General features: G+C 46.4%; 1 protein-coding gene across 1 annotated transcript; it reads right to left on the bottom strand.

Moving 5' to 3' along the window:
- Positions 1-290: 290 nt before the first annotated feature.
- On the bottom strand, positions 291-23,584 carry LOC311204674 (nischarin-like; the record flags this gene model as incomplete). Its single annotated transcript, XM_084281067.1, is given in 19 exon segments — positions 291-304; positions 707-860; positions 2,656-2,830; positions 3,229-4,554; positions 5,782-5,840; positions 6,693-6,785; positions 6,787-6,815; positions 10,414-10,522; positions 11,326-11,439; positions 11,843-11,971; positions 12,172-12,357; positions 12,758-12,826; positions 13,400-13,552; positions 14,094-14,189; positions 15,695-15,790; positions 17,347-17,505; positions 17,509-17,519; positions 19,046-19,094; positions 23,402-23,584. Coding segments are annotated over 19 exon segments (3,204 nt in total), but the record flags the coding sequence as incomplete, so codon positions are not given.
- Positions 23,585-23,994: the final 410 nt, after the last annotated feature.

Raw genomic sequence — 23,994 nt, 5'->3', positions numbered from 1 at the left:
TGTGAGCAACCCAGGAAAGAGGCCCACAGTGCACAGAAAAAAACCCACAGCCACAAAGTCAGAAGGACGTTATGCAATTAAAAGATTTATAAAGACACCAGGGTGTGCGAGATGTTTCAAGCAAGTTTCCTTGGGCTGCCACTCAGGACCCAGCGACCTGGATTATACAGACTCCCCGTGACCGGCTGTCACACCACTTCCCCTACAGCCAGCAGCATGTCCAGCGCCTGCAAAGCTGTGAAGATGTAGCCTGTTGCTGTTGCCTCCCTACGGATACGGTATTACTGGGCTCATCTGCACACACCTGGGTAAGAAAGACAGCCAGCTGTACACTGTAACCCCTTGAGTAACGTGGCATCTTAGATTGTAGAAAGATATTTTCATTGTCAGGCTCGGCCTGAGCTGTGGGTTGGGTGAGACACTGCATTGGGTAGCAACAGTTTCATAGAAGAGCCTCCCTACCCTCAGGCAGATCAACACTTCCTCCCAGTTTAGTGTCATCTGCAAACTGACTGAGGGAGCATCCAATCCCTTCATCCAGGTCATTGACTGGGCCTGAAGCCCTGGGCATCACGCATGTGCTCCATGACAGCTCCTAAGATGACCCTCTCCAAGGTCTTCCCCGGGACTGAGGTCAGACTGAAGACAAACCCAGAGGCGGGGATCAGGTTGGTAACCCTAGTAAGGGATTAACCAGCTCTCTTACCTGACTGACGCTCATCAGCATGAACAAATGAATCATCCAACAGAAAGGGAATAGCTTTTGCTGAGAGAAGCACACAGGCCATCACTTCCATACTGGGAGTCTTGTACAGCAGAACTGAGGACCACATGAGCTGTCTCAACTCTTCATTTTCCACCTAAGACAGAAAGCAGATTCTGCAAGTTACTTGCACACTTTGATAATCCAGGCAGCTTTATCATCATAGGCTACTAGAGAAACAGTTAAATGCAGCACAGCTTTGAGGTGCACACAATGGAACTCCACTGTTTGTGTAAAACCATATTTTCCTGTCATGGTCAAGTTCTTCCTCATTTTCTGCCCAAAACTACAAGTAGGAGCTAGCACACAGTAAAGACTTGGCACAAAAGACACTGCAGACAAAATTGATCAGTGAGCAGGTCCAACAAGTCTGCTGAGCCTTCAGATGCTACCGAGGGGCTGGATTTAATGACCTTAAGAGACCTTAAGAGACAGCAACAGCACCTCTTGCTGTTACAGCTGCTGTCCAGGGAGGCATCTGCCCAGCTTGATGAGTTTACTGTGAATCCTCAAGTGAGGCACCTTTCTTTATCAGCATCCCTTGATGTCAAAAGAGAAGCACAGCTTACCATTTGTGCTCACTGAAGATTTGGAAGTGAGGGATGTGAACAGAGTGTCTCTCTCAAGTTGCTTTTCAATTGAGATTTGTACTCAGAGCACAATGATTTATCAAAGTGCCACACTCTGAGCTTAGGGTATTATTTGTATTTTTAAATTTGGTGTTCCCCACACAGACTGTACATCAAGTTAGGTTTATCTCCTCCTGTTTCTAGAGTTCCTACAGCCAAGTACATACTCGTACATCTATACTGCACAAAGGCGCCACCTACTGATTTAGTGAGATCCCATCACAAAGTAATTCCACTCCAGTCATTTTCACAGCATCACAGGGGCTGGAAGGGACCCCCAGAGCCCATGGGGTCCAACCCCCTGCCAAAGCAGCTCCCCAGCTCATATTGCACAGGGCGGCGTCCAGACAGGGCTGGAATCTCTCCAGAGATGGAGACTCCACACCCCTGGGCAGCCTGTCCCAGGGCTCCCTCACCCTCACTGGGGAAAAGTTCTTCCCCATGTTGCTGTGGAACTTCCTGTGCTCCAACTTGCAGCCATTGCCCCTTGTCCTGTTCCCACAGACACTGAAAAGGGGCTGCCCATTTCCCCCTGCATCCCATCCTTCAGCTATTGATAAACATTCATAAGGTCCCCCCTTAGTCTTCTCTTCTCCAGGCTGAACTGCCCCAGCTCACTCAGCCTTTCCTCACAGGGGAGATGCTCCAGGCCCTTCATCATCTCCATAGCCTCCTCTGGACTCTCTCCAGGAGATCCCTGGCTTATTTTATCCCAGGGAGCCCAGAACTGGACACAGTACTCCAGGTGGGGCCTGACCAGGGCAGAGCAGAGGTGGAGGATCCCCTCCTGTGACCTGCTGGCCACACTCCTCTTGATGCGCCCCAGGATCCCATTGTCTCTCTCAGCCCCCAGGGCACACTGCTGGCTCATGGCCACCCTGTCACCCACCAGGACCCCCAGGTCCTTCTCCACAGAGCTCCTCTCCAGCAGGTCACCCCCAGCCTGTACTGATACAATTTTATTTCATTTTGACCCTTGAAAGGGGAAAAAAAAGGAAGTGGAGTTATCATTCCTGCTGGACACACACTAATGTCCTTCCTGTTCTGCCTGGAGGAGCCTGAGAGGTGCCCGGCGGGATCCCCGTCGCTGCAGCGAGGAACCCAGCACGCAGTCACACAAACCAGTTTGTGACAGAAACCCTTCCAGGTTTGGCAGAGCCTGACCCTTGGGTTTAAGCCCTTTGGGACAGCCCTTTGAAAAACACTGTCTAGCCCTGAGAGGCCACAAGGCATCTTTTTATACACCTGGGCTGGGGGTAGTACCTCTGCTACGCTGCCATGGAAAAACTCCAGCAGGGCATTTCCTTTCAGCCCAGCCACGTGCTGCAGAGACACAGAAACAGGAAGGTGAACAGCAATCTGGTTATCTTCTGTCATCTTCTGCAGGAGAAATTCAGATGGATAGAAAGATGACAGCATCAGATGAGGCTTGCAAAAGCTGGAAGAGATCCAGAAAACACACAAAATTTAAGGAACTACACAGCCCTTCCCCTACAAAAATTAATACTTTCATTCAGAAATCAGGAATGGGCAGCTTCTACTCTGAATAGTTTGCTCTAAATGGTTTCTCTTGAGCATATCTATCAATCTGGCATGACCTCAGCCTGGGACCATGGGAAAGGCAGGTCTCCTTCCATAAGAAAACACATGTTGCAACTATAAACCAAACCAGAAACAAAGCAGACAGCTACGGCCCAGGATAACCCTCCACACACACCACAGGCCAACAGAATGATGAAGCACGTTGCCAACACTGCAGGCCCAAACCCATTCCCAGTGACAGCTGCAAACTCACCAGCAAGGCCACGCTGGCTTCAGCAGAGCTTCTGTGGGAACTGTTCCCTTGCTGACTGACCATGCCTGTCTGCCTCCACCATGGGGTTCCGTACAGCGTCTGCTTTGCCTGAAGCTTTGACAACAATAAGAGTCTTAACATCCTGCAGGAGCCTCTGCAAAAGACTGTAGATTCTGAGGAAGTGGAATTTCTCATGAGGTAGAACAAACACTGCTTTAACACATCTGTATCCAACAAGCAACTCCAGCACGTGGCCATCCAGAAAGGAACCCTTCTGCTGGATGGAGCCATGAGTCGGATGCAGCACCAGTGATGCTAACGGAATCCTAGTCAGCTTAAATACACTTCTCCACTCTTCTGTGCCTCCCCATTTACCTGGCAGCAAACTGAAATCCACCTTTACTAGGTACAAATGCTGGAGTGTTAGAAATATCCAACAGGGATGGACCACACAGGGACCCTGGGCAGAAGCCTTATACACTGAAGAATAAAGTGCAGGACACAAAACGGGTTTTGACCAGTCTTTGTTACTACCAGCTGACTCTGCTTGGTGCAGGAGTTCCTGGACACAGGTTTTCTTCCCATAAACAAGGTATGTTGGGAAACAACCTTTTATTTCAACATCATCTGCTGAAATGCAATTCAATTCCCTAAGCTGGCAGAGAAACTCTGGGAGGTTTGCTGGTCCACAGTACAACACGGAGCTTGCTAACACTGACGGGTACTGTTGAGAGCAACGCATGTGTAAACAGGAATAAAAGTCTTGCAGGTTCTGGGGGTCTGAAACAACAAACAAGCAGTTGTCACCATTTGTCAGCTTCAGGGTTAAACAGATTTCTGGCAGGAGAAAGCCAAGTTCCAGAAGATCAGTATATGGAAAAGACAGCACCAGCTTCAAGGCAGAAGGGATGTGCTGGCAATTTCCTCTCAATTCCTGACAAGGAATCTCAAACACAGCTGGCAGATCTTCAGTCAAAACCAAACAGGAAGCAAACTGCTTGAGGCCTTTACGAATGCGAATAGAGAAACTCCAGAGAATTTTGACTATTGCAACACTCTCCACTGCTCCCTGGTCAGAGGGCCGAGGATCTGAAGTAGTGCTGAACTCAGGAGTCTCATCTCCTTCGTGAAGCCCCATTTCAAAAGAGCCATCTTCTTTGTCTGTGGTCTTGGTGTCACCCAGAGGGCTCCCTTTCTCCTCTGTAAAGCAGGAGGGGGGGGATCTCTGCACAGTCTGCACTATCAAGGCAGAAAGGTGCTGGGTAAAATCTTGGTTTGTGGCAGTGTGTGACATACAATGAAAAGGCAAGATGACAGTGTTACAGGGGTCAGGCACTGCACGCTGTTCTTCCTCTGAAGGATCCAAACTGCAAAAGAGATAACAAGGCAAAGTACGAGCCTGAGTTTCAAAACAGTCACAGCTACCTACAGCTCATGGTGCTGCTGCTGCTGCTCTGAACTTTGAGGTATAATCTTGTTACTGCAGTTACATCAGCCTAATTTCATAAAACATCTTAAACAGTCAAGAATGCATAGGTTGCAGTTGTATTCATTTCTGTATTTCTTTTATACATTTACAGCATTTAGTTGATAGAAATATTCCTAATTCATATTATTCCTTTGTCCTGCCACTGAATTTTCAAGATGCTTTCAGATCATCTTGTGTCTATACATTGTTTTGTCTGTACATAGTAACTATTTAATTTGTTAGATCAAAAATAGCATGGCCAGTAGGTCTGGGGAGGTGATTGTGCCCCTGTACTGGGCGCTGGTGAGGCTGCAGCTCGAGTGCTGGGTCCAGTTCTGGGCTCCTCACAGGACATGGAGGTCCTGGAGCAAGTCCAGAGAAGGGCAACCAGGCTGGGGAAGGGGCTGGAGGGCAAATCCTCTGAGAAGCAGCTGAGGGAGCTGGGGGTGTTCAGCTTGGAGAAGAGGAGGCTGAGGGGAGACCTTCTCCCCACCTCCACTGCCCAGCCAGGAGGGTGCAGAGAGGTGGGAGATGGTCTCTTCAGCCAGGGGACAGGAGATGGGACAAGAGGCAATGGGCTCAAGCTGTGCCAGGGCAGGGTCAGAGCAGATGGGAGGGCAAAGTTCTTCCCTGGCAGAGTTGTGGGGCTGTGCACAGGCTGCCCAGGGAGAGGCTGAGTCACCTTCCCTGGATGGGTTTATAAAAAAGGGTAGATGAGGTGCTCAGGGATCTGGTTTAGCTTGGGACAGGAACAGTTGGACTTAATGATCTTAAAGAGCTTTTGCAACCTTGTGATTCTGTGATCTTCATACTGTGCACAGCCACTGGTTGAGAGGCTGGGAGTGTGCAATTTATCAGAAGTTAAAAATAAAGTGTTCAGCTCATCTTCCATTTCCCAAACCCAACAGGCACTTTGCAAATCACTGGCTTGAAGCCACTGACTTTATTCCAGGGTTCAAAGGTTACAAAGACTTTATACTCTTACCACTGATTTCGCTTGAAAACAACTAGAGGCAGCGTGCAACCAGACACACTGGTTTGCCTTAAAGCCGGGTTTGAAATGCACCATCCACTATTGGGACTCAAAAAGCTGATGGGGGTTTAAGCCAGAGCTCAGGAGTCTCACTTACCACATCTGGGGTCACTTCCATGTGCTTTACAGGAATCCAACAGAGAGGCAGGTGCCTACGGAACAAAGAACCATCAGGCAGTGGCAGCTGCTGCCAGATTTCAGCAGAAGTGAAAAGCAAAGTCAACGTTGGCTCCTGCTTTTTAAGGCCAGCAGCTCCCTGCTGAGTCCTGACTGCTGTACCCGTGGGCAGCTGAGCAGCTGACCTGTGAGGATGCTGACACACCAGGTTTTTAGTTCAGGCTGGGCACTCTGAGGCAGCCAGGAACGCAGTGAGAACAGATGTGACCTGTAGGCCTTTCAGCACACTACAGACTTCAGCAGCAGCGCACAGCCAGGCGAAAAGGCAAAGGCCCTGGAGAAAGCCCAGCCACGCTGGCAGCAGAGGCAGAGTCCCTCAGGGCTGGCTGTCTCATGCCCTGAAGCCAGGCATATGAAGGGCATTTCCTATCTAAAAAATGACACCACAACGCAGAAGTTAAACAGCTGGAGTTTGAAGGAGACCAATTAGGCCAACACCTATTGCCAGAGAGAAGGTTCTTCCACTCTCTGAGGAAGAGACCTGTCTTCCAAAAAGTGCTGAACTGCTCAGTTCAGAGAGCAGTTCAGCATCTCAGAGCACACTGAATGAGACACTAATGCCAGGTAAACATCTCAGTCCTGACAGCGACAATTCTCTGCAACTCTGGTGAATTCAGATCATGCACTCACTTTACAAGGTGGACCAAACCCACCACTCAAATTTGGGGCTACCTCCTTTCTCAATTATAACAGCTCAGAGAATGAAAGTAACTTTGCTGTGGATTACTATAACAACACAAGTTTAATATCAGAAATTAGCTTGCAAAAAAAACCCCAACCCTACCACATTAAAAATGCCATAAAATAAACACAAGTGTAGCAATTACCTGATTTCTATATCCAGAGTCTGGTATTTCAAAACATCTCTGGGGAACTGTATAGTCTGTAGGAGTCAAACTACCGGATTGCAAAAGACTGCTGGGCTAGGACTGTTTCTTCACAAATTATTTCTAGAAGAAATACAAAGACCTTTTAAAATGCTGAAGTAAAACCAAAATGAACGTCTAACAGTGTCTGTCAAACAACTAGAATTAAGATTGTATCATCAAAATGTGACCATCAGTCATTAAAGCTGCAGGGTCTCTTCACAGAATCACAGAATCACAGAATCTTAGGGGTTGGAAGGGACCTCAAGAGATCATCGGGTCCAACCCCCCTGCCAAAGCAGCTCCCTATCTCACATTACACAGACAGGCATCCAGACGAGACTTGAATATCTCCAGAGAAGGAGACTCAACCACCTCCCTGGGCAGCCTATTCCACTGCTCCGTCACCCTCACTGTGAAAAAGTTCTTCCGCATGTTGGTGCGGAACTTCCTATGCTCCAGCTTACAGCCATTGCCCCTAGTCCTGTCCCCACAGACCACTGAAAAGGGGCAGGACAGAACAAAACCAGGCACAATTTTAATATCCTTAAGTGAACTGAGAGGTGCACTGAAGACTGCTAAAGCTCATTTTTTAAGCTAACCACCAATTTAAATCTCAACATCTTGTGTGAGAATTCTCCATGTGATTTAGTTTTAACAGAACCGGTCCATTTCCTTGAAACTTGCCCTGAGTGTTACCACAGCATTGCCAGGCTGGCAAAGCCACAGCAGAGCAGTTTGTGAGCTTCACAGCATTCACTCCCATTGTCAAGCAAACAAGCAGATCTGTAAAACCTTTAACCTGGCTCAGGAGGTCCTGTCCCTCAAATGCCACTCAAGGAAATGATCTTACCTCGATCAGAACCTTTCTGAAGGATCCCAGCCTGACTCGTCATTACAAACTGATCAGGAATGCAGTATACTGAAATATTCTCAGGGACATTGGGCTTTTTGCCTGTTTGATATTCACAGCCTGGCAGGAATGCAACCCAGCACTCCAGTTCTCAGCATCAGCACAGAGCCGGCCCGCTCACGCGTGTACAACGTACGTGCAAATAAACAACAGAATCCCAATCACAGAATCCCAGCCTGGGCTGGGCTGGAAGGGACCCAAGGATCACAGAGCTCCAACCCCCCTGCCACAGGCAGGGACACCAACCTCCAGGCCTGGAGCTACACAAGGTTGCCCAGGGCCCCAGCCAACCTGGCCTTGAACACCCCCAGGGATGGGGCACCCACCCCCTCTCTGGGCAGCCCCTTCCAGCCCCTCACCACTCTCTCTGGAAAGAACTTCCCCCCAATATCTGTCCTAAACCTTCCTTCCTTTAGCTTCAATCCATCCCCCTTGTCCTGCCATTGCCTGCCCTTTCAAAAAGCTGATTCCCTCCTGTTCCTCTGCTCCCTTCAGGGACTGGGAGGCTGCAATGAGGTCCCCCCACAGCCTTCTCTTCTCCAGGCTGAACCAGCCCAGCTCCCTCAGCCTCTCTCCGTAGGGGAGCTGCTCCAGCCCTCTGATCATCTCCGTGGCTCCTCTGACCCCTCTCCACCAGTCCCACATCTTTCTTGTCCTGGGGCCCCAGCTCTGGACACAGGACTCCAGCTGGGGCCTCCCCAGGGCAGAGCAGAGAGGGACAATCCCCTCCCTGTCCCTGCTGCCAACCCTTTTCTGATGGGAGACCAGGATACCATTGGCCTTCCAAGCTGCAGGAGCCACTGCTGGCTCATGCTGACAATGCATGTGAGCTGCTTCCTCGGGCATAAGAACTCCTGCCTGTATCTTTCTGGATTGATGGCAAAGTTTAGTAGATGACACCAAACCATCTCTCAGGCAGAGGAAGCACAAGAGAGATTTACTGCTTGAACACAGCAACCATGTTAGCCAGAAGGAAACTCAAATTGACAAGAAAACCAGAACAGGGCAGCATTATTGCTGGATTTCTCTTCTCTATATATGTTTAATCTTTGCCATAAGCCATTTGGAAGCCATGTTTAAGTTGAATAAAATGCTAGTGAAACAGATGGTGTCTAGAGAAAGTGCAGAGAAAACAATTCACAGAAATAGTGCATCAGAAAATGAATTCCATTATTCCTGATTTCAGGTCTAACAATGAAATAAATTGCCCAGCATAGTTCCATTTTTTAAAAAATAGACTTCTCAAAATCAGTATTTTGAAAACAACCCTTGATAGCTAGGTATGTAGCAAAGAATTCATTTCTGTTGTTAAAGCTGAGGAATGTCCTAATCCTGTCCTACTCCTTGCTATCCCACTATATATTAATATATTTATAAATATCCCACTATATATTTATATCCCACTTTTATATTTATTTTTATAAATATAAAAGCCCTTCCTCAAGACTCTACTACAGGAATCTTATGGAAAAGGACCACAGTCAGTAACCCCAGTCTTACACCAGTTTTCCTATAAAATTCCCAAGTAGTTCAGAAAGATCTTGGTATTTTTTCCAAGACTCATGTGCTCCTTAAACATTTGCAATAATGGAAAAAGATGCTTGACCAATAAGTAACACCTAAACAGTCACAGCCACTGCTAGCATGCATCTTTACAGCTAGCCCTGCATAAAACCCCAGGCTGCCCTATAGCCAAGCTGTCTCACTCCTGCAACTTCAATGCTTGATGCTTTAAAGCCAGCGTTGGCTTAATTTGGGAGAACCTGGCATTTCACCTGGAGGTGAAAAGTTATCCAGAAGGGCTCCAAAGGCAAATCAAGCACATAAATAGCAACTAAACCTGCATCTAAATTGCTTCTCCTTTAATTTAAACGCCGTCACTTCATTTTTACTGAGTGATCTGAGACCTCTACTGATTCTGCAGAAATGCCAGGAACAGACTCTTTCCAAAGACCTCTTCCCCCACCCACCAATTCACTGCTAAGAGTAAGCTGTTTCGCCCCAAATTATGGAGACTGTCATCACTTTTCTAAGTGGTTACAAAGTCGTCCCCAACCAGATACACCCTACTGCATTTTAAGCTTTCATTCAGGCAAAAGCAAAAGCATCTTTATCTCTTCTCAGACACACATGAATTTCCCAGTCAGTCAGTCCCACGGGCCCCTGCAGAAGATGCAGGACACGCCACTGTTCTACGTTCTAATGCAGTGGGTACCCTTGGTTGAAGCATCCAGTGAAATGGGATTTTCAGGTAAGGTCAGCAGGTGCTGTGGAACACAACAGTGTGCTGAAATCACAGGCTCAGTCTGAACCCAAACTCCAGAACTGCCTCTTACTCATCTCCTTTTCCGACCTCCATTCTGGCCTGACAGAAACACAGCCCTTGCCAACAGCAGTAATGGAACAGATGCTCCAGCTCCCCTTGTGCAGACCAACAAGCAGAGAAGCAGTTTTAGAACGTGCCTACAGATGCCACAGTTCCCTTGAAGGCATGTATCTAGACTAGCAAGAGAGATACAGTCCTCTGCTGCTGCTTTCTGCAGTAAAAGCAGCCCCGTGCCCCAACTTCTGTTCGAGTTAATTAACACCACAGTGAACATCAGGGCAGCTTTGCCAGGTCACATGTCACTTGCACTACGCCAAAGCTGCCGGGTCTGTCTGCTCTGACTTGATAAGCCCCATATCCCTTCACAGAACATCCAGGTACATCAGTGCAGCCCAGAGACGCAGAACCCAGAGGCTCAGCCCAGCAGCACGATACATGATTACCTTGGCTGGAGCTGACAGGACGAGGCAGAGAGGGAGAGGAAGGACGAACAGGAACAGAAGAACAGTTTGGTTTGGAGCTGGCAGCGGTGAGCCTGGAGTCCTCACTGATCTAATAAAGAAAGTAGGCAATAATTAAAGAAAAATCCTAAACACACGGGACACATCAGAACCTGAACTGCACTAAGTCTACAAAGATTTCCCAGTTGGAGTAAAAAGAACGTTAGTACCAAATGTGTTGGGTTTCTGAGGGGTGGCACACGGTGGTGCTCACATCCTCTCAAGTTCCCATTTCCCACTAAGCAGAACTCCACTAAGAATTCGTTTAGAGAAGTCATTCTGATCACTGATCCCTGCACTGACAAAACCAGCAGCAAGTTTCACAAACCACAACGACAACAGGATTCTTAGGCTGCAGGGGCATCACAGCTCCTGATAATACAACTTATTTCCAGAACAAGATTAACCCACTGCACAGCAGACAGGAGAACAGGACAATTCAGACTTCTGATCCTTTCCCATTGCTCAATACTCGCAAGAAGAAAGTCTGGGAAAATCATTTCAGTCCTCTGCAACACAAGCACTGATCTCACACCTCAGCACTCTCTGTATAAGATGGAAAATACGGCTGTTGAGGTCAGCTGCATATTTATTGTGTGTACCATTAGGCCATTTTCTCTTTTCCTCCCACTTCCTCTATCCCAAGCCAGCAGAAAAAGGAACATCCTGAAATTGCATTGAAATCTAAATAGGAGAAAGAGGTGATGTTCAAACTTCACACTGCAGTAAAGCACAAACACTGCACTCACTTCCATGACAAGTGAGTTTAAGGAATTCTGCTCAAAGCCAATCTGGAGAGGACTCACAGGCTTCTTTTGTACACAGCACGTTCTGCTCTCACAGCACCCAACTCACCTTTTTATCAGAGCTGCTCAGTTTGTGTTTCACCTCCTTGGCTTTCTGAATGGCTTTCAGCACTTCCACTGTGTCTGGTTCCTTTTCTGTGGTGATAGTGTTATCCAGACAGACCTAAAAATGTTAAAAACATCCAGAAATACAGAAAACAAGGCAGCTCTGTAACTTATTGTTACTTATGTCATAAATAAATAGTTTGATGCAGATGCTGTGCATGTCTGTAACCCTGTAAACAAGGTAATGACCACGTCAGACCTCATGACTTGAATGCAAACTCAGAAGGGCTTGGGAAGCTCCACACCCCACTGGCACAGGCACCTTCCAACAGGAACACCCTGTTACCCAATGAAAGCAGGGCAAGCTCTCCCTTAGATCTGAGGAGCACGCCCAGCAGCGTATACATGGTTCCATTCCCTACAGATGTACTCCAACCCCCACTAAAAACTCCTCAGGCTTGTAGAGCATTCACACAACTTTCCTTACCAGGCTTTAGAAAGAAAAAGCTGTTCTTACATACCTCTGAAGCCCTGTCCCCAAACTGAGCCAGTACTTTGGTCCCATAGTCAGGGAAGATGCTCAGTGGGTTGCTGGATAACACCACCTTTTCTAAGCACGGGAGGTTTCCTATATTTTTTACTTCATCAATCTGAAAGTTTTTCAGTAAAAGGATGAATACACATATTGGCTAAATGAGAACACCACCACAGTCTAAGCATTTCTTGACTAAATTACATACAAACAGTAACCAGGAAAAAAAATTCTCTCCAGCCACTTTATTTGCACTTTCACCCTCTAACAGGAATCACTTGTGTTCTAAAGCAATCTGACACTAAAATCAGTAGTTACCTGTTCGATTTTGTTGTTGCTCAGATCCAAGTTGACTAAAGAGTACAGCTTGTTAAGACCACACAGCCTTTCCAGCTGATTTCCTGCTAGATTCAGAGTTTTGATGTTTCCCAGTCTTGTGTGAACACCTTCCAGCGATGTCAGCTTGTTGTAGGATAAGTCCAGGTGAACAAGGTTGTAAAGATGCTACGAGAGCACAGAAAATCCAGGTCACACACCAATTTGCTAAAATTAAACAATATCAAAGGCTTGTCCATTTGCTCATGCTGGATGCTGCCCAGCTGACAAACACAACACGAACTTGCTCATTACACAGGATTAAGCCTGCAGGAAAGGGAACTTCCTCCACTCTATTTTTCCCAAGCCATTGACACAGCCAGCAACGACTGAATTTAGTCAAGAACTACATGTTGCATGTCAGTGTTGGCAAGTAAGAAATGCACCCTTACGAGGGCTTGATGCTAGGAAGCTATTTGGGCTTAAACTCTTCTCTGCAAGATGAGTGGCAAAATCCTTTAGCAAAAGGATTCTGTCTTGGAAGGTCCTGGGCAGCCTGGCAAACATCACCTTCAAAAGCATCCCTTACCTGTAAGTTTTCTACCAGAGACACCCCATTGTGACTCAGGTCCAGGAACTCAATCTTGGGAATTAATTTCTAGAAGGGAACAGGTGCACATGTTAAATGCGTTTTAGCTTAGAAACCTGGCTGTACTTCCTTCACCAACCAACTAACAACTAACAGGCAAAGGGCAGGAACTCTCCAAGGCACAGACCCTCTTCTCAGCTTTCAGCAGTAAAAAGCGTTCTGCACCCATTCTAGTGCAGCCAGAGTGCAGACACCTGCTCGTGAGAGAACCAGATTACTCTGATGAGCACGGTCACGTTTGCATTTGAAACCTGTGTTCTCACTGATGACAAGCAAGTTGCCCCCAGTTTAGCCCCACTAACTACAGATCAAACTCATTAAGAGGCCTTTCCAGCTCATCAAACAGGCCTGTCTGTATTACACAGAACCCTGGATAAAGATTACAGAAGCAAAAACCAGAGTAAGTTGAGCAGTGCATTGATCTCCACAGCATTACCTTGTGGAGCTCAAGCACGGACAGTGCAAGGGGAAATCTTTCAGAAGAGAGATACATGAAGAAATTGCAAAATCCCTGCTGAGTCATGTGCCACAGAAGACCAGCCATCCTTTCCCCCCACACACAAATGAAGGAAGATTTCTTACCACTGAATCATCAATTTGAGAGATGCTGTTGTGACTCATATCCAAGGTTGTTAATGTTCTCCAAGTTGGGATAACTGCTGTCACTGGACAGCTTGAAGTTGCATCCTCTGGCTCCCACTGATCAAACTCAGAGGCCTCTGGCACCAGGATTTCCTGTTAAAGACAAGCACCCTAAAAATATGGTACCTGCATCTTCGGTGAAAGCCCATTGTTTCACAAGCAATCCAAATGACCTTATAGAAAAAAGATCCCTAAGCCTTATCATCACCCAGATTAAAGGTCTTAAAGCAGGAGCTGAGTGTGTCAGAATTATTTTAGATCCACAGGGAGGGAGTCCCAAACACTGGCAGCCAACCCAGGCTGGAGAATGGGAAGGAAGAGAGGGACTGTGAAAGGTACGCTCCTTACAGCCTTGCCAAATCACAGCCCAGAGAAGAAGCCACACGCATTCAGCTCTCGAGGAGTAACAGAAGCACATTCCAATCAAAGCATCAGAAACATCCCTGTGAAGGGACACATCTCATCACTTCAAGTCTGTTCTTAGAGGCCAGTAAACCCTTTCTGCTTCCCAGCTTTAAGAGCAGAACCTGCAACAGGCAGGACAGAAAAGGACCAGGGCTCCAAATGGGGATTCCCCCACCACAGGCGTGATTCTTGCACACGCTTCGAACGCCCATCAGAAACTCCCTCTCACCTTCATCCATGTTGCCGAAAACCGAACACTCATTGTGGCCAGAGCATGTTTGGATGAGGTCAGCCCTTTGAGAAGCTTCCCCCCACAATGACTGATCTATTGGAAAAACATGACAGTCAGAAATGGCAGAACAAACACGGGACACAGCAGAGGCAACTGAAAGCTTCAAGAACGGATTCCCTCCCAGTCCGGAAAGTAGTTACAGCATTGCCTTCAAATCTGGGACTATCAGGTCAGACAGCCCAACATTTGGTAAAGCTACAGCAAGAAATTAGGGACACAACTACAGAAAAACTAATTCCCAAATATTTCTTTGCACAAAACATCTTCTCTAGGCACTTTCTACCTTCCCAGGGCATTCCCCCAGGTTCAACCGCCCAGGCAGTTGGACAGGGCGCAGTGTTTGACTGTCACCAACCGCAGAGGTGGGTACCTCAAGCTGTGCAGCTCGACCTGCAAACACAGTTACTGCTGTATCCCACCTTCTTTACTACAAAGAATAAACAAGAACCGTCCGGGGAAGGGAAGATGCCCAGCTCAGCAGTTCATACACCAATGAGCTCATTACACAGACTAAGTTTGACATTATAAAAGTCTTTTCTGCAGTTCAGTGTGACTCAAGCTCTGTCTAGCAAATGGGTCCTTCTCTGGGCACACTGTGCAACAACAACCAGTTCCCAGAGAACTCCTGCTGCCCCTGGAAGCACCTCTCCAGATCACCACTGTTTGGTTTTGGGCAGCAGTTACGACGAGATGAAAATGCAGGTCTGCTGCCAGCCCATGCAGAACGTTTCAGGAACCCACAGGCACAGAAGTCTTCAAAACAAACCCCTTTTTTATTCTCCCCACACTAAGCAAAGCTACTCCTGAAATTATCCATGCTAGACACACTCCCAACACCAGCCCACTGAAGTTTCCTTCCCACGCTGAGATGTCAGGAAGTCCCTGACTTGGGGACTGCACTGCAGCTCTGAACCAGCACAGCCTCTCCTATCAGTGAGACAGCAGGCATGTCCAACAAAAGGTCCTGAACCCAACAGAAGGGAACACAGGGTAAGGGCTGTGTGACACAACCAGGCATTCCCACTCTGGAAAGATCTGAAAGGGATGAAAGAGGTTTTGAACACTCCCAGTGGAAGCCCTGTGATCCACACTGAGAGCAGAGCAACGAAAAAATGCCGCAAATTCTCAAGCCAGAAGCGCTGCACTCAAGTGAACCTTCTCAAGCAAATTCACATCAATTCAGAAATCCCTGCTGCTTCCCAAACAAGAAGTACTTTGTAATAAGAGCTCCCATTAGCACCCATCTGTTGGAGCTTCACAGGGACAGAAAGCCACCCTGGGGTAGCTTCTGCATACACTGGAAATGACACACATCCCTTGGGAAGACATGCACAAGCTCTTCTGAATATTTACATCTGGCATCCGTATTGCCAAGTCCAGAGAAAAACCCCACACTGTTTCCCAAATAAAACACTCCTCCTGAACACTGCATGCCCCAACCCCAGCACCAAAGCAAAGCAATTGCCAAGCCTGAGAGCCATGCACCAGACCTGGCATTTACAGAGCCCCTCAAATTACAGGCAGTAGCTTAGTTGTACCTCTGTTTGATGAAGAGATCTGAAAATTGACAGGTCAAACGGCAACAGATGCTCCTGAATGGTACTGGTTCCAAAAGGTCCCCCTGTTCCAGTGACCTGGTCATCAACAAGGAAGAACAGTCAGTGTACACAACCCAACCTGTGCTCACTTCAGACAGCTGTGCACGGGCAAGAGCACAAGTACAGCAGCTGGGACAGCCACAGCTCCAACCCCTTTGTCAAACACGGGATGATACAGGAAACTCGCAGATTAACTCTTCAGCAGAAAAAACCCAAACCATCAGTTACACTCCAGCTAAGTGCTCTGAACTTGAGGCACTGAACTTAAGCTGCCACCTGGTGCTTGTATTTTGTAGCACATGGGGCACTCAAATCCCACAGACAAGACTGAGCAAGGCTTCATCCACAGCTGATCAAGCCAGAGTGGCACTCACTAAAACCAGCTTCCCTGAAACACCTGGATCCTCCAGGACAGAACTGTCTTCAATTCCAGCCCAGGGGATGAAGTCCGAGGCACTGACAAGATGGGCTTGAAGAAAGCATTAGACCATCTCATAAAAAGGCATCTAGTTTTCCCACGTGCCCATAGCATTCTGGCCAGAGCACATGGCACCAGTGCAAAAGGCAGGTGGTTGCAGTTCTGGTTGCTGTGAATAAAATTTTGGGAGAAATCTCTTAAGGTTTGGGTTTTTTTTTGGTCTTACGTATATCTTATAAACTCTGAAGGCTCCCACTCACAAGCTTTCAGAAGGGCCAGAAACTCTCAAGTATTTTTCTAAATAATATGCTGTATATAATATTTTTCTAAATTATATGTTCTTCTCCAGCCAGAGAATCCTCTGAACAACAGGTTCTACACACAGAGGATGGCAAAGGCAACTGAAGATCCACAGGAATAACAGTAGAGCTGTGGTTTTGCTTTCTAAACTTCCCAAGCCCTCCAGTGCACCTTCCCCAAACCACTACTTCATTTCATCTTTGAACATACCACACAGTTACAAGGAAATTCTTCATGTAATAAAAGGGCTGAAAAGACACTGACCTGTAGCAAGCAGTGTTAAAAAAGCTACTCAGCAAAAGTCTTTGTAATTCACTGATTTGGTAGAAGAACAAAATATCAAACTGGTTCCAGACAAAAAATTATCTGAGGCCATTTTACATTTGTTCTGTAATGGCATTTGTCCTAGAAATTCTGGGCCATTCATCTCTAAAACTGATGGTTTTGTTAGTTTGGTTTGGGGGTTTTTTAAACTTTCCAATACAGTTAAAGGTGAGAAAGGGGACAGGACTTACACACACATGCATGTATGCATCTCTATACACTGGCCTAGCCATAGTGTTGTCAAAGAATGCAAGGTTGAAATGAATATTTCCTGCTTCCCCATGCCTATTAGCACCCAGTAAGGCTCTGTCACAGAAACCCTAGAGGGCACCGCTGAAGAGATGACATCACATGGCAGAATCAACATCTTTCTTAGAGAACTATGTTGAAGGTTGGTAGAATAAGCACCTGTTTAACACCCAGCTCTAAATGCTTACAGGTGTTTACTGCCAGTAAAGATCTTGTGCATTCAAACCTGGCTCCAGAAGCATGCCAAGAATCCCATCACTCTGGCAGAAACACCAACAGTACTTGTGCAAACATGGCTCACCTTGAAATACTGGAGTCGACAGGTAAAATCTAGAATATGACCTAGATCAGTTTTGGCATCTCCATTAGCACACGTAGGCTTCCCCTGCAGCAACTGTTGAGTGACAGCATATGGCTGCAAGGGTCTGATGTTGCTGATGTTGAAGACTTCTCCAGCCATTCAGAGCTGCTCTCCTGAAAAACACAGGATGATGGTATCGAACACAACGCTGCCCCAGTTACCAAAGAGCAAATGGTACCTGCAAAACCTAATGTCAGCGATTTCATCTCTGTCATTTATATTCTAAGCTCATGATTAAGGCACCAAGACAATGTCTTTTCTGCTTCTAAACTAGAAGCACTGAATTCAGATAAATTTTCTTTAACACCAGAATAACCCAAGTGTTCAAACAGGCACTCTCTGCATTCAAGCCTTAAGCTCCCAACGCAACTAATGGCAAATTTCCCTCTTAACAGGGCTGGAACCAGACAAAGTTCATTTATATAACATACAAATTGCTAAACTTTGAGATATCCCTAAGTTCAATAGCAGCTCAGACTTATTCTAACCAGAAAAAGCAGCACCTACCATCTAACAGATAGACCTGACATCCTTTGCTAAGCTGCTGATGTGCAAAGCTGCAGCATCTTCTTGGACAGTCTGAGGACTTTCACCACACTACCACCAGAGCAAGCTCCCTGGGCAGGAAATGCATTCTCTGGCAATATTTTTACAATCCCATTTCTTTCCAGGAACACTAGGAAACAGCATCCAAAAGCCTCCTCTGACAGCATCCCAAGAGCAAATGTGGATTACAGCAGTCAGAATACATGCACACGTGGAATTAACATCTTCCTCCTCTTCCTTTTAAGGACACCAGTTTGACCTGACAGACAGGAGAGCATCGGCTTTCCTGATAAGCAGAGTTCTCCAAAGACTAAAACTCCCTTTGGCTTCAGTGGGAGCAAGTCCCAGAGTCCAGCTGCACATCACCACAAGGTTCCACTCACATACAGCGGTCAGACATCAATGATTTTGGCACTAGTGAGGCTACAGGCACTACAGAGTCAGGGAACAGTTCTTCAGGACCTTCCTTAAAGTGTTCCACAATTTGCTGAGTGCCCCCTCTGAAGTGGCTTCACCTAAAGTTAATTTTGTGCCAGAACAATCTGAACCACGCTTCACCTATCACCTCAGCCAGCCAGAATCACAGCACAGCATTCAGCCTGTCCCTCAACATGGGTTAATCATTTCACACGCCTCCTGCTCCTGGGGAGCCACTTAGAGATGTTGCAGTAGTGCATTTCATTTTCAGCTCTCAGCCTCAGAAAAGCACATCCTTTCATTAACTGACCAGAAGGTCTCATGTTTCCTGAATTCTGGAAGAACAACATTAAGACAGGTGAAGTGATGCATTCAACACACTCTATCAAGGCTCACTGAAATGACACAAACTTCCTGACTGGTTGCACTAAAACATACCAAGGAATTCATCAATTTCTGATTTATTTCCAAAAGCAGCTGTGCTTCTGTGACAGTTCCTCCTCAAATACAGCTTGGATCAAAGCACAAACAGCAAGAAACAGGTGAAGAGGAAGAACAAGGCTCAGTCTGATGTGAAAGACTCAGATCTCATGGTCTGGAGATTAAATCTCACAGGTATACACACGCATGCACATGGAGGGAACCATCCCCAGTTAAATTCTTACAGGTTCTTTACCTTTGTGGAAGAGCTCTTCAGCCAGTGCAGCAGTGATCCCATTGATCTCCTGCAAAGATTAAACCATTGCAATGAAGTGTTACATACTTACAGTTCAAAGTGTATCCTTGGCCAAAATAAGTCTCCCTTTTTTGCTGTGGTACAGGACTTTTAAAAATAGAAATCAACTCTCATCACATCTTATAGATTCTCTTTGTAACTTGAAAATACTTCATCAAATTATTTCATTTCATAGGTTCTTCATTTCCAAGATGGAAGATACTGAACTACATTTAAATAATCACACGCTGCATGTTTTCAAAAAGGGCAACAGCAACTAGAGCAATTCTTACTGACCATCATCAGCCCAATGCCAAACAAAGCCTGGTTTTAAAGAAACTATTACCAGTACAGTTTTCTTCAAATTTTAACATTAGACTAACCTAATGCATGAATGTCCTGGCCAAAACCAGGACAATTAAGCACTCAACATTTCCTTTAGAGCATCACTAATACAATGATAACTTTAGATTAACAAGTCTACAGGGAAGAAGAGATCTGTAAAAATTAGTCTTCTGGACTTAACCTCCTTGCTGAAGAAGAATTCAAAGTCCCTGTTCACCATCCTCTATCTTCTCTGCCCTTCACAGTGCTCAACCCCCTTTCTACACACTGACAGCTCCAGGAGGAAAAGAAAAAGTCTGGAAAATTCTCCCTGTGGGAATTTGTTCTTTTAAAATCTAAAGGAGCACAAAGGTTGGTATAGGTATTTCCCATACTTCACAAAAAGCAAATGCTCTGTAGAAGTCCAGAAATAGTTCTGAGCTCTTCCAAGAGCTCTCTCTAAGGCTCACGAGAAGAACAAAAAACTACCTGTGATAGTTTAGGCACACACATCTCATTTTAAGGTAGCTGCAAAGGACAAACAGGCATTACAGATCATCATGAAATGAGTATTTGAGGAGTTTACTTCACTGACAAACCCCTCATGATTCATGACAAGGAAATAAATCCATGGGCCATCTGCAGCACAGTTCAGCTCATCTGATGAGGCAAACATTTCAGACAAGCACATTCTTAGTATAACTGAAACCCCACTCACTGAGGATGAACAGTTTGGAGAAGCAGCTCGAAGCTGCATTCCGAACAAAATTCAACAGTTCTGTTATTGGATAAAGCCAGTTACACTCACCTGGCATGCAGAGATCTGACTGAAACCCAGGCTCTGTGTTCCCTTCATCATCTGGGGGACACAGCAGAATTTTCCTACCTTTATAATCGAAACAAGGTCATGACGTGGAGTATTGTAGCCCACAGAAAAGGAGCTCTAGTCCTCTGTCAGACCTACAAGAGGCCTCTGTCTTCGCTCTCTTATATGCACCAATCCCACAGAAATCCATTGTTTGCAGGTGTCTCTGAACAGCAGCTTCTGGGTACTCAATTATTTTCTTTTAAAAGCTTCTATCTGGAAGTTAAGAAACCAAATCTAAGATGACAAAGTATAAGACACTGCAAGGAAGTAAGCACCCCCATATCACTGCACACCCCTGTTCAACACCAAAGCAACAATAAGGTTGTACACTGCTGTCACATCCAACTGCTGCTCTTTGCCAAGCCAGACACAGCTTTCCCCTGGAACACAAAGGCTGCAAAGCACTTGTAGTGTATTTACTGTGGTTATTTCTACACCAGTTTAGTTCCATTAACCTAGGGAATAAGATTAAATAATCCCTACTGGAAATGCTACAAATAAGAATAGACAAGAAAAAAAATAATCACAGAATCCCAGGCAGCTTTGGGCTGGAAAGGACCTTAAAGCCCATCTGGTTCTAACCCCTTGCCATGGGCAGGGACACCCCCCACCAGCCCAGGGTGCCCAAAGCCCCATCCAACCCGGCCTTGAACCCTGCCAGGGATCCAGGGGCAGCCCCAGCTTCTCTGGGCACCCTGTGCCAGGGCCTCATCACTGTCCCTGGGAAGATGATTTTTTTCCCCTAATACCCAATTTAACTCTCCCCTCCTCCAGCTTAAGAACATTCTCCCTTGTCCTGTCCCTCCCTGCCCTTGTCACCAGTCCCTCTCCAGCTTCCCTGTAGCCCCTTCAGGGACTGGAAGGCCGCTATAAGGTCTCCCCAGAGCCTTCTCTTCTGCAGGCTGAACCAGCCCAACTCTCTCAGCCTGCCTCCATAGCAGAGGTGCTCCAGCCTTCTCTGGCCTTGCTCCAAGGGCTCCACGCCTGTCTTGTGCTGGGGACCACTGAGCTGGATGCAGCATTGCAGGGGGCGTCACTCCAGATCAGAGGGGCAGAATCCCCTCCCTTGACCTGCTGGTCACACTTCTTGTGAAGCAGCCCAGGACACAGTTGGCTTTCTGGGCTCTAAGTGCACACTGCCAGCTCACTATGAGCTCCTCATCCCCCAACATCCCCAAGTCCTCCTCCTCAGGACTGCTCTCCATCTGTTCTCCACCCAGCCTGGAGCTGTGCTCGGCATTGCCATGACCCACGGGTAGGACCTTGCACTTGGCCTTGTTGACCTTCAGGACAGGCCCAACTCTCAAGCCTGTCAAGGTCCCTCTGGACAGCATCCCTTCCCTCCAGCGTGTCACACAGCTTGGTGCCATCACCAGCCTTCCTATATAAACTAAGGAGGCAGTATCAGGCATTATGAAGCCTCAAGCATGCACATGGGCTAATATTGTAAAGATATTTTAGAAGACCAAAGTTCTGCAGGAAGATTATTCCCCAGTTGAATTCCTGTGGCAAATATTTAGCTTTTCTGCTGAATAGCTAACTACTTTTGGTAAATATTTAAAAAGTACTCTCAAGTCCCAAACAATTGCATTTCTACCTCAAGCCAGACTCCCCTAAACAAAGAAATGCAGATTAAACAACAGCTTCACTCATTTATGGATTAAAACTAAAGGAAGGAAGGTTTAGATTAGATATTAGAGGGAAGCTTTTTACAGAGAGAGTGGTGAGGGGCTGGAACAGGCTGCCCAGAGAGGGGGTGGGTGCCCCATCCCTGGGGATGTTCAAGGCCAGGTTGAATGGGGCTCTGGGCAACTTGTGTAGCTCCAGGCCTGGAGGTTGGTGTCCCTGCCTGTGGCAGGGGGTTGGAGCTCTGTGACCCTTGAGGTCCCTTCCAACCCAGACCAGTCTTGGATTCTGTCATTCTATGATAATACACAAACACAATACACAAGCATGGAAGCATTCATATGCAAGTAACAGCAGTGCTTTGAAGAAGTGAAAAGGGATGAACATTACAGCAAGAAAGAAATCATCCAACTGAAAAGTGAGAATGACTGGAAGAATTTCTGCCTGCATAAAAATCTTTGTTGAAGTTACTGGACCAAAACGTTAATGAAACAGACACCATTTAAGAGAGAAACTTCCTGGTGATCCGGAAGTTTGCTCCATCTTAACAGAATTCTCCCTATGTTATCACACACATTTAACAGATTTAAAACCACCAATCAACTTACAAAAGCTCCCTCATGACAAACTAGTCCTCCTTGCTCACATCTGCAGGGCAATAGCAGCACCATGAACAGTTTATGCAAGTCAAACTCAGGCCTCAGCAGGGGAATTACATTCATGGAATACAACAAAAGCAGGTTCTTCTTTGTTGCTAAAGCTTTATCAACGCATCTAATGACCCACTACTTCTGAAGCCTTTATATGAAACCATGAAGAGCCATCTCAGCACATCCCACCTTGAAGCAATTACTGGTCCTCCTTTCCACAGAGTTCTCCAGTGCATTTTCCTCTTCATGAAGTTCAATCTCCCCCTTACAACACGATGCCATACTGTAAAAAAGCCCAATTATCCACAAGAGATGAATGAACAAATCACAATCTGAACACAAAAGCAAGCCACTGCTTATTTTCCTTTACCCTAACATTCTGTCTGCTGGCTGGAGCTGTTTCTCTAGAGGCCACTCCATCAGTGAGCTTCTCATGGAGAAGCACCATTTTTCTTCATTCAGGCTACTGGAAACTGTTCCAAGAATGAACCACAGATCTAAGCAGTAACCACTAAGTAGGGGTGCATGTGGATCGCTTCTGCAATGCTCCTTCAGAGAGCCAGCACTACTGACTTCAGCCTAACAACCAATTCAGCTGCAGATTTATTCACAGCTTCCAGCTACCCTGCCAGCATTTATTTCCTCCTCTTTGAGTCCCTACCCACACTACTTGTCAGCACAGCACCTACTGCAACAAAAAGTGCTGTCAAAAATCTGAAAAGTATGCTTTGTTGCATCGTGCAAAAGGCAGAAAAAGAGCAGCTCCAGCTACTTTGTGAAGATTCCACACAGGTCTCTCCAAGCAAGACCCTCAGGCCTCCGTTTTTATATGCTAAAAACATAACTTACATAGAAATGAAAGTGTAGGAAGTGTGACAAAACTTTCGGAGCAGTGACAGGGAACTTGACTAGCAGAGTTTGCAGGTAGACCTCCAACTCCTTTTGCCTTTTCTCCACCAGGCTTTTGGAATTTTTCCCAATAATCTTCTTGGGAGGTAGGAGATTTTTATCTATTTTCTTTTCTGAAACAAGCTGAAAGACAAAGACCAGAGTTACGACCTGTTAGAAATGACAAAAGGTCCTAAAAACAGAACTTAAGGTAGACAAGTAGTGAAGCAGTAATTTATTATACATTCTTGCAAGAACGGGTGACCCAACAAAGTAGGACACTTTTGGTCAGTGCCTGCAGCCTTTTTATACCATACATCTATACATATTCATCACCTGTCCCGCTTCGTATTAAGATGAGTTCAAAGAGGTGGTTTCCATAAACTCCTCCCAATTGCGTCTGCGCGTTGTCCTGTGGTAGTGGTCGTCGGGGGTCTCAGCGATGAAGGCTCCGAGTCTTCCTCAGGTTGAACCTTTCACCTCCTTCCTCTGTTTGACTATGGATTTTACAGGCTCAACCCAGGCGCCCCATCCACAGCACTACACAGTATAAT

Source organism: Gallinula chloropus (genome assembly GCF_964237585.1).
Source record: "Gallinula chloropus genome assembly, contig: HAP1_SCAFFOLD_280, whole genome shotgun sequence".
NCBI classification, from domain to species: Eukaryota; Metazoa; Chordata; class Aves; order Gruiformes; family Rallidae; genus Gallinula; species Gallinula chloropus.
The sequence above is the reverse complement of the archived record's forward strand: the minus strand, read 5'-3'. Positions and strand labels throughout refer to the sequence as shown.